This window comes from Onychostoma macrolepis, chromosome 24 (genome assembly GCF_012432095.1).
Source record: "Onychostoma macrolepis isolate SWU-2019 chromosome 24, ASM1243209v1, whole genome shotgun sequence".
Lineage (NCBI taxonomy): Eukaryota > Metazoa > Chordata > Actinopteri > Cypriniformes > Cyprinidae > Onychostoma > Onychostoma macrolepis.
The window spans coordinates 24,113,641-24,125,490 of NC_081178.1; the positions used below are offsets into that span (position 1 = coordinate 24,113,641).

The 11,850-nt window shown below is 34.9% G+C and overlaps 1 protein-coding gene across 1 annotated transcript; it reads right to left on the bottom strand.

Moving 5' to 3' along the window:
• Positions 1 to 735: 735 nt before the first annotated feature.
• Positions 736 to 11,641, bottom strand: bdh1 (3-hydroxybutyrate dehydrogenase, type 1). Its single transcript, XM_058764840.1, has 5 exons — positions 11,379 to 11,641; positions 9,952 to 10,062; positions 9,004 to 9,139; positions 5,377 to 5,529; positions 736 to 4,319 (listed from the first exon to the last, which is right to left on the bottom strand). Exons 1-5 carry the CDS (start codon positions 11,589 to 11,591, stop codon positions 3,853 to 3,855), a joined length of 1,080 nt encoding a protein of 359 aa, XP_058620823.1. The 5' UTR covers positions 11,592 to 11,641; the 3' UTR covers positions 736 to 3,852.
• Between the last annotated feature and the right edge of the window lie 209 nt (positions 11,642 to 11,850).

The window sequence follows — 11,850 nt, forward strand, 5'->3', positions numbered from 1 at the left end:
ACCCTTCACATCTTTAATTTGAATTTTAATTGCATCTACTCTTGATTAAGCTAAGTAGGCCCAGCAAACATGGTTACCTATTAGTATTTGTGCTGGATCTCAGAGTATACCTGTGCTGTAGACTGCTAGATATACCTGTCAGATTATAAGGTACCTAGAAATCGAAAGAGGTACTGTTGCAATCAATCATGTAGACTTAATTAGCATTTTTTCCCCCTCCAAGTTGTGACCAAATAGATTTTATGTCCTTTCTTCTGGGAACATGGTGGTAAGTGATTTGAGTTGTTTAGACATCCAAACTTGGACAATACTTTTAATTATGTAGCACTGTAACACTTTTGTACTAGGTTTTAGCTAATTTGCCAACATTTTATCTCCGAAAGTTACTGAAACCTGGAATATTGGGAAGTAAATTTCCCCATCTACTCTTTGGATTTGTATTCAAGCTATCTAAGAAAAGAAATAATTGAGAAAGCATTGCCTTTATAAACTTAATTTTGTTACAAAAGAATGAATTCTGAATTCAGGCCCTTAGATCCTCTACTGAAAAGCATGCATAGTTGATGTTGTGAGCTGAATTGACCAGTTTTATTGAGTAACCTCATTTTGTCTGAACTATGAGTGAACTGTTTCTGTAAATGGGCCTGGAGGTGCTGTGAAAATCAAATGTAGTTGTATGCTCACTGTCTCCATGAAGAGTTTAGACTGTACAAAGGAAGAAATAAACTGCATCAATCAATTTTGACATCTCTTTAATGTCATCCAGAGCATAAATGTGGTGTCACAATTTCAGAGGTTAAAACTATGTATATATATATATATATATATATATATATATATAGGCTTAACGAGTAAATGTCATTTGAAATAAGTCCTGCATGATTTTCTGTTCCACTGCTATGGAAATGATATTGCTGGCATTTAATGAAGACCTGCTGGGAATCATAATGACTTTACACATGCTGTGCAACAATTAAGACAAGAAACAGGTAATATTCATACTGAAACAATGTGAAACATGTCAGCTATAGGAAGAGAAAGGACTTGATAGAGAACAGCAGGGACACCGTGTGACCATTACGAGCGAAATTACTTGCGTCTGCATAGTTCCCTAAATACATAAATGTACTCCCCATGATATCGCAATCAAAGCCAGTGTAAATCCTTAAAATATTAAGATGTGAATGCTGTGCATACTGTATTATCGTGTTGCAACATACAGTAAGTTATATTGAATATAAGGCTGTAATAAAACTGTAATGAATGTTTATCAACTAGTCTTGTAGAATGTCCAGAAACTCACATACACTTTACTGGATTTCACATTCACAGGAAGTCGAGCAAGACAGCCATGCAAGCACTTGCTCCTTATTAGGCAATTACATGTGTAGAAAGAGCAAAGACATAACTCAATACACTATCTGATAATACTGTTAGTGTTTTTCTTTTGAAAGAGGTTGATGGCTACAGATGCCAACTCAACTGCTCCCTCTGGTGGCCAACATTTGATGCCATTCGTGGACCCATGCAATCCATCCTACTGTATATATAGCTTGTAAATCAGCATTAGTGAATCCCAAATCCTAGTGTTTCCAAATGCCATAATATATGTGGTGTTTAGGCTAATAATGCCCCATTAGCCCTCGCACTACAGAAAGAGTAGTGGTTTGTGACAATTCTCTAACGAATGTTCAATCATTTAAAAAAGCAAGCAATACAAGGCTGAAACTGCCACATCAGTTGTTACTTGTATTATCCTTAAATTTCAAAATAAAAAAAAGTTGTAACAAAAAAAGTAATAAATTGATGTATTAAATGGCTTTAATGCTTCTAAGCACATTTAAATGGGTTCTGGTTCAGAATTTTATAATGTGGTCGTTTTTACCATTCTGGCTATGTTCAAAATTGTATACTATATCTTACTACTGTGCAGTATACATTGTATACTTGTACCTTTTTTTTCAGTAAGTAAAGCAGTAAGGCTTTATTCTACACATTTTAACTGTAATTCTGGCTTCCAATTATAACCTTCGTGGTTTTTTTTGTTTTTTGTATGTGTGTGGAAAATTCAAGACCAATCAAATAAGTGAGGCAAGAGATGTGAAAAATCACAAGCGAGTATTACTTCCAGTTCACCCACCACTCTGGAAGAAAGGTCAAGTCGAGTGCATTGATTTGTGGGATACACAAGTCCACACTCTAAGCTCTCATTCATAAAATCTGCATTCTGTGCAAACTATACTACCATTCAAAGGTTTGAGGTCAGTAGTATTTTTTTTCACCAAGAACACATTATAATGTTACAAAATTATTATTATTTTTACTTTCTATTCATCAACGAATCATGAAACCATATCACAGCTTCCACAAAAATATTAAGCAGCTTTTTCAACATTAACAAATGTGTCTTGAGCTGCAAAATCAGCATATTAGAATGATTTTTAAGCATTTTTTTTTTCAGCATTGCATCCCAGTATAAAATGCATTTAAAAATATATTCACATAGAAAATTTATTTTAAATTGTAATAATTTCACATTACTGTACTTTTGATCAAATAAATGCAGCCTAGGCCTCTCAAAATAATAATAATAATAAAAAATAATCACACTGAGCCCAAACTTTTGAATGCTAGTACATACTGCAGCAACAGTAAGAATAATATGCTAGTGTGTTATTTTAAACACAGTCAGTCTTACTACGTACAATCAAGCAAATTACATCTTTTTATTGCATAGAAGTATGCAAATTGGGATGCCGCATATGTATATATTGTTAATTTCAACATTCGGAATGTTTCAGCACAAAATTTGTTAAAGTGGATGGCAAGTGATCCCATAATACCTCAAAATTGAATCATTCAGATTCTTAGAAGAAACGGTCATAAAGGGAATATGTGTTGACCCTATAACCCTTGCAGCCCCTCACTCTTATTGTTTCTCCTCAGAAAGCAGTGACAGAACCACAGGCGTCCTCTCTTTTGTTCATCTGTGGTTTCATCCTTTCAATGGAAAGAGCCACACTAAGACATCTGCCACATCAGCAGCCAGCCGGGACGCGCCGTATAATGCTGCTTTTCACTGCTTCTGGCTTCAGGCCTCTGGTGATTCGTGATCGCTCTATGGAAATGTCTGCGTGACCAAATCAAAACACTGAAAAGTGTTCACATTTCCAAAATACGATAAAGTGAATCAAAGTGCATACATTTAAACTTAAAGGTATAGTTCACCCAAAAATGAAAATTTGCTGTGAATTTACCCTCAGACCTTTTTTTTTTTTTTTAAGAAGATTTTTAGTTGAAACTGTGGTCCTTTGTGATTCATATAATGCGAGTTAACAGCTACAGGTACTTTGACAGTCACACAAACCATAACAAGGAACACAAAATTAATACCAGTGGCTCCTGACAATATATACTGAAGTCTTATGAAGTGAAACGATCAGTCTGTGCAAGAAACTGAACATGACCAGAGATGGATTACATGTAGTAATAATAATAATAATGTTCAGTTTCTTGCACAGATTGATTGGATCTACATCTTGGATGACCTGAGGGTGAGGAAATTAACAGCAAATTTTCATTTTTGGGTGAACTATCCCTTTAAGGGAATATTTTGGACAAAATAATGCTGACTTGTCTTATTTCCTGTGGTATCACACATAGTTTTACTTGTATTTTAACTAGAATATTCCTTTGAGATTTGCGTGATTTGTTTTAATTTATTTTTTTATTTAAGATTGTATGCTAATTATTTTTTTGGATTTTTATTTAAAAGATTGTATAGTAATTCGATTACGTTCAATATGGCATATACTAATTCACTGATTCACCTTGTGATGAATATATTGGAAATTAGAAGTAGAGTCTGTCTGAGATGGCCGCAGGAAGGTGGGTCATTATTTGCATGCGGATCCACCAGTGCGGCTCCATGGGGTTGTACCGTGTGTACGGCCGTTTGGACGTGATGGCATCTGTGATGTCGTCTAAAACCGGCTCGACCTCTCGCTGGCCGCTGTTGCAGTAGGAGCGCATGAGAGCCATGCACTGCTCAAAGTGAGCTTTCCCATAGTCCTCCTGGACACCAGGGGGCGCCTCCTTCCAGAGCTTCTCTGCTGTTGTCGTGACCATGTCACGTGTCAGGATGCCCGTGGCCACGATAAAGTTTCCAGGCTCAACGACGGAAACTTTGACGCCCCAAACCTTCATTTCATACCTGAGACAGTCAGAAAAACATTCCACTCCGTATTTGGATACACAGTAAGGGGATCGGAGAGCGTTTCCCATTCTGCCGTACATGCTGGCGATGTTCACCACGCGACCTGTGACCAAAAGACAAAAAAAAAAAAAAGTCAAATATTATTACAAATTAAAACAATTGTCTTCTATTTGTATATATTTTAAAATGTAATTTATTCCTCTGATGCAAAGCTGAATTTTCAGCATCATTACTCCACTCTTCAGTGTCACATGATCTTTCAGAAATCATTTTAATATGCTGATTTGCTGCTCAAGAAACATTTCTTCTTATTATCAATGTTACAAACAGTTGTGCCACTTCAAATTTTTTGTGGAAACCATGATAATTTTTTTTTTTTTAGGATTCTTTGATGAATAGTAAGTTCAAAAGAACATCCTTATTTGAAACAGAAATCTTCTGTAACAATTTAAAAAGAAAATCTGACTGCGAACTTTTAAAAGGTAGTGTATTCATTTATATATTACATACAAGTGGGGTTCAAAAATAACATTAAAATGTTTAAAACTAATGAAACTGTTGAGTACTGATGAACACAGTTTTGACAGTTTGTAAAATCAAAAAAAAAACAACAACAAAAAAAAACGTTTTATTTGTAATGAGTGTAAATTTTGCTTGTTTTTTTTCACTGTATGTAATCCATTAAATTCCTCTGAAGATGAAAAAGATCTATTAAAAATTATATATATTTTTTTAATTATGAAGCTTTAATGTCATAAATCATATCATTAAAAAAAAAAAAAAAATTATATATATATATATATAAAAAAAATACAATTTCACTGAAAACAATGGATCACAGAAATCACAAGTGTTTGTCAGGCAATACACTCCAAAGTCCATTTGCTTTCACCGAATGAAAGGAATGTTTGGATCTGAATGGATCAATGGTTAAAGACTAACAGAAGTGGAAACTGTAGAGAAACATTAACATCTGTCTGCAAAATAAACTTTTGAGTTAAACTCAGCCAAATTACATATTATCTATATCCAAAAGTTCATCACAACCAAAAGGCCTGCAACATTCTCCAAGAAGGTTGACAGCAGGAAGACACACTTGGACTGCATGACTTTGTGGAGTGTGTTCATGGGCTGAAGCAGGTGTGTGGTTATTATTTTACCTTTAGCCCTGCGGATGAGAGGCAGGAAGGCTTTGGTGACTCTGATGGTGCCCCACAGGTTGACCTCTGAAATCTGCTTGTATGTGTCCATGGTTGTGAACTCCACCTCACCGAATATGGAGATACCAGCATTGTTGACCACAGCCCACAGACCTGCAAGATATAATCACACCAACCCCCTTAAACTCACAGATCAGACATCCTGATAAAATTCACACAGTTATGAATAAAAATTATTCTCACCATTTAAAATTATTAAACCTACTATCTTCTCCCCCCTTATTTTTAAAAGGTGCAGTATGTAATATTGACAGATAGTGGTTAAATTGGGTAAAGCAGTCCAAAATACTGTTTCTCCTGCCCCCTCCTCACAGGGGTTGCCAGCTTTTTAGATCGGGTAGAATCTGTGGTCTCTGACCCAGTTTGTTTGCTGGCTTCCTTTGTTGCAATAAGCTGTGTTATCCGCCAACTGGCAACCCGGTGTGTCCAAATACTATTAGGGTGAATTGACACGGAACACACATTTAAAAGTAGAATAACTAATGTATGTGAACTCATGTTTCCTAAATATCTGCAAACATATTATGGTATTGTTATGCTTTTGTACAGTAAAACAAATCATATACAGCACCTTTTAAAGTTAAAACAGGGGTGGCAATTTGTAGCTTGAATCTGTGAGGCATCTAGTGACATTCACTTTCAGTTATTTTAGCTGTACAAAAACAGTCTGTTATGCTGTTTTATATTGCAATCTGGTATTATTTTGTATACAGTATATAATACCAGACTGGTATTATTTTAATTTACAATATTGTCAGAATTACAAACTGGTGAGTAGTGCAGATAGGTTTGCACTTTGTTGTTTTGCTAGATATTTACGCAGTAAATTATTTATATAAATCATTTATAGCAGTAATATACTGGATTATATTGAAATTGATAAAAACTTACTTTTGGAAATCTGATCTTAAAAACATTACAAGAAGAAATGGAAGCCAGATTATGTCACTGAATAAAAAATAAAAAAGGTAATTGCGACTTTATCACACAATTCTTTCATCTCACAAAGACTTTTTTTCTTGCAATTCTGACTTTTTCTCAGATTTGTGCGATAAACTCACAATTGCGAGTTACAAAGTCAGAAATGCAAAATTCTGAGAAATAAAGTCAGAATTGTGAGATATAAACACTAAGGGTTGGGGGGAAATAGATTTATATGAATCGCGATTCGCATTGATTCAAAAATCGATTTTCTAGTTAATATAATAATAATAATAACATGATGTTGTCGGAACTAAACTGCAAGAGCAGTGTATTTGGAAAGGCACAGAAAATTAACAGCGCGTTCTACGGAGCCACTAAAGGGACATGGTTAACCGCTTGCTATTGGTAGCCTGTTACATTACAGTACATACATTTTCACTTACCGCATAAACAGAGTAAGGAGAGATGACTGATAGGACTATGGCGAAAGATTTGCAGATCCTGAGCACCACTGACAAACATCTATTCTTATAAAATGATGTAAGTACTGCCGCTTCATAGTATAAACGAATACGTGATTGCGAATCTCGAAAGTGAAAGTAAAAAGCAAGCGTGCATTCAAAAGTGATTTCAATGCCCCACATATTAATAACGGCTCCATGATGCCCACAATTTATATACAGTATAATTACCCAACGATATAATTGCGAGAGAAAGCATTGAAATATATATATATTTTTCCCTCCCATCTCGTATTTACTCCCTTTAGGGGTTTCATAGTACACATAATTTCCTTTCCGAACACAGCATTTGGATTCGGACACCTCCCTAATGGGAAGTGTAAAATATTTTTTTATTTATTAGGAAATTAATAGGAAACACTGATTTCTTGAGTCAGGACTACCCATACTATAGACTGGTGTGTTTTTGTATCAAAATACTGGTGCATTTGATGTCCAGTGTGCACAAAAAAAACTGGGATAAGATCGTGAATCCCTGATTAAAAATCGGAAAATCGTGAATTGATTTTTAATCGAATTGTGACCACAATAATCGATATGAATCGAATCATGAGGTACCAAAATATTCCCACCCCTAATAAAGAAAAATATCAGTCTTTTATCTCTCTGAATTAGACATTATAACTCACAATTGCAACTTTATATCTCGCAATTCTGACTTTACAATTCACAATTTTAAGTTTATATCTCACAATTCTGAGAAAAAAAAAAATGTAATTGCATTTGCATGAAAAAAGTTGCAATTACAATTTGTTTTTGTTTTTTGTTTTTTTATTCAGCCAGTAAGTTTTTCCTGTTTGGCCAATTAGTTTCAGAAGCAGAACTTTTATCTTGACATCATCTTCACCGCTGATCTTGCTGGTTTAGCTGATGTTTCCTCTGCATTGCTTTCTGTCGTCTCTGATAACAGTGAAACCACTGTGTTAACTATAGTATAGTGTTCTTTGATTTATGAACATTTTTGCTTCTATCATTTTTTACACAATTATGCATAAGTAGAGCTGTTAGTAGAATAAAATCATTCCAAGTGATCTAATGTTTTCAAACATTAGAAACCAAAATGTCAGTATGGTATCATGCTACTGCATTACATATTACAGTGTTAAATACATTGAATTCATATCTTAAATTTGACATCCCTGTCTTGTAGCATCTTTTTCTCTTCTTGTCAGAGTCCCTATCACCCTCCTGCGGCCTCATGAGGTCCCTGAGCCCCAGTTTGAAACCAACTGTTGCGTGATGGGGGTGTGGCACAGTGATTGACAGCATGGGGGCGTGGTCATTATTCTCTCTAAACAAATGAGCTTTAACAATTTCTAGCCACGGTGATGTTGGAAAACATTAGATGAATTATTTTATTCTACTGACAGCATTAAATCTACATATCATTTTGTATAAACATTCAAAAATCTAGAAGTAAAAAAAGGTGTTCACAAATTGAGACATAGTTAACTGTAATGCTCCACACTATTGTTTTTTTTTTTTTTTTTCACAGTATGTTTTTTTGTCTTTTTTTTTTGTCACTTGCAAATAAATGGCACCATAATTTCAGCCACAGCAGAACACCTTCCATTAAAAATTTGACGGTGACTGTAAAAATGATTTTTAATTAACTGAAATGAAGCTGAAAAAAAATATAAATATAAAAAATTACATAAAATATAAATACATTTTAGAAAACAAACTTAAACGATTAAAATTAATGAGAAAATGAGTTGAAGTTCTAAAATGACTATAACTAAAACTGCATAAATAAATAAAGCTCAATAATTAAATAAATAAAAACTAATAAAAATGACAAAAGCACAAACAAAAATGGTATTATCATGGTTTCACATGGCGATATCCTATTCATTTTGCATGTATATAAATGTTAGATAAAAATCTGTTAAAGCTATATAGAAGATTAGTGGACAATTTAAAGCTATATAGAAGTATAAGAAGACAAAAGCACATAACAAAATTGCTACAACTTAAAAAATGAAAATTCAAAATATTATTCAATTATTTAACAGTGTCTAAACAACTCTACACTGAAATGTCCCCATTTTCCATCATGGTGGTCTGGTCCTCCTGAATGACCTTTGAACTCCCCATCCTCTATGAGTCAGACATCCCTCACCTTTCTCCGGGTCGTCCAGGTTAGCAGTCACAAACTGAACCGCCTGAGAGACCTGCTCCTCACTGCAGACGTCCAGCTGCACGACCTTCAGCTTCTCTGAATGAAGGCTCTCCAGCTCCTTTGCACCTTCTCCGTCCTTATTACACACACAAAACACACAGAGTAAACCGCCATAACATCACATACACAGAGACATTTACACTGTAGACTTCTGATCTTAATTTGAGTAATTCATTTATTCTTCATTACCAAAACATTTTCCAGCCACAAAGAACTATATCATAATATGTGACCCTGAACCACAAAACCAGTCTTAAGTCGCTGGGGTATATTTGTAGCAATAGCCAAAAATACACTGTATGTATGGGTCAAAATTATAGATTTTTATTTTATGCCAAAAATCATTAGGATATTAAGTAAAGATCATACTCCATGAAGATATTTAGTAAATTTACTACTGTAAATATATCAAAACGTCGTTTTTGATTAGTAATATGCATTGCTAAGAATTCATTTGGACAACTTTAAAGGCGATTTTCTCAATATTTAGATTTTTTGGCACCCTTGGATTACAGATTTTCAAATAGTTGCATCTCAGCCAAATATTGTCCGATCCTAACAAACCATGCATCAATGGAAAGATTATTTATTCAGCTTTCAGAAGATGTATAAATCTCAATTTCGAAAAATTGACACTTAAGACTGGATTTGTGGTCCAGGGTCACATATACATATGCATATAACCCTGATATGATCATTTGGTCATACTTCTAGAATTATGAAAAGGTTTGACACAAGCCCAACTGAATCTTGTGAAATATATTGCATCACATATTGCATATATAGCTCTCTTGACTTTAAACCAACAGCATATGTTTATAAATCAACTGCATGGGTCCGACAGAAGCTCAGCTGAGTTGCTCATTGCAGGAATAGTTGAAACATTACCTTAAACAGACAACCTGCAAACACAGTGAAGCCAAGCTTGTGAAAGCGCTTGGCCAAAGACAGTCCAAATCCAGTGTCACAGCCGGTAATGAACAAAGCTTTCCCTTCAACCTACAAAGGAAACATTATGCAATATTACTTCCATAAAGCCACGGCATGACTGTGCAATTGCAAGCAAATGTGCCAACAATTCACTGGCCTGCTAAGAAGAAAACAAGCCTCATCTCAACTGAGCTGCAATTCCTAAAACGTGTTACGAAATCAGTAGTTTTCAAACTGTGATTTGAAACTAATTAATAGGAAATTGATACAAGAATCAGCATTAATTTAAAAAAAACTGTTCAATTAAATGATAATGGTTAAATGACAAATAATATATAATAAATGTATATGAAAAAGTAAAACGTCACATTTATGCATTAGTTTCTGTCAGTGTTCGGTAACTCAACAATCACCTCGTTTAGGTTTATTAGTTAGTATTTCAATAAAATAAATATAAAACATTTACGATAATACAAAAACAGAAATTGTATAGAAATTGCATGCACTGAGACCAATTTCTATCTGATTTAAAAAAAAACTAGAATTAAGAAAAGCCCTACATTTCCTGGACTTTTAAGTATGTCATTAATTTCCATAAATTCGAAACCTATAAAATTCTGCTATGTCTACACTTTTTTTCATGACAATGCTAGTTCATGAGCATTGAAATACTAAATGCATTGCATCTATATATTTACAAAAAGCACAGAAATTCATTTCGCTCATCACTAGGGCTCCATAATGATCTCTGCCTCCATATAAGGCAAAAATAATTTCATGGTACACACACATATACATACATATATTGCATCATGTACCATTTATACCACAAATGCATTGCATATTATTTCATCTTGGAACATTGTATCTAAATAAATGCAAAAAAGCACAGATATTGATATCACTTATCACTAAGACTCTAAATAAAGCAGAGATACATATATTTCATGGCATGCGGGGGCACACACACACACACACACACACACACACACACACACTCATACATACAGACATATATTGCATAATGTACCACTTGTTGCATGGTAATAATACATAACGTTATGTCCTGCACAATAAATTGTACTTCCAGTTTGGTGGTAATGCAAGTTTACAGAATTTAAAAAAAGTGGGCTAACACACTTTTTTGTGCATCATAGAATCGATTAAGACACTTAATCAAAAATCAAAAGTACACTAACTTAATGTGCTGTAGGGTTGTAACATAGTGTTTGAGAGTTTGATATAATGTGTAATGTTTATGTGAGTGAAAGACAAATTTCAGACTCAGCCCGACAATAAAATATCATATAATATGGTAAAGTTATACGCCAGATGAAATGCCGTTAGTTTTTGTTGATGTGTGTAAGTTGCTCGCTGTACTGTACCTTCACTGTCCCGCGGGGGAGTCGCGGCATGGCCACGTACAGCACGAACAGCGCGTACAGCAGCACTATGCTCTCGGTGACGCTCGCCTCCGGAAAACCGCAGCATCGCGCGAAGAGGTTGAGCACAGACGGCAAGCCGAAGCCCAGGATGAGCGTCAGAAACACCGAGAACGCGATGAGCAGCGCGACCCTCACCATCGGCAGCGAAGCCATCTTGAACTGACTGTTGACAACTCTGGCGGAGGCGGGGCCATAGAAACCACGTCTCGTGAATTATGCAAATATACGCAAATTACAGGACGTTTACCTATTTTAAAAAAGAGCGAGTGCGCTCGAGGGGCGGGGCCACGAGCATAAATTATGATAACATGAAAAACAGTCCTCTTTCATCAGCCAAACAATAGACAACAGGTTAGGCACGCATTTTTTTTAATCTATTAATTTAATGATAATCATTGTGTTACCTTAAAAA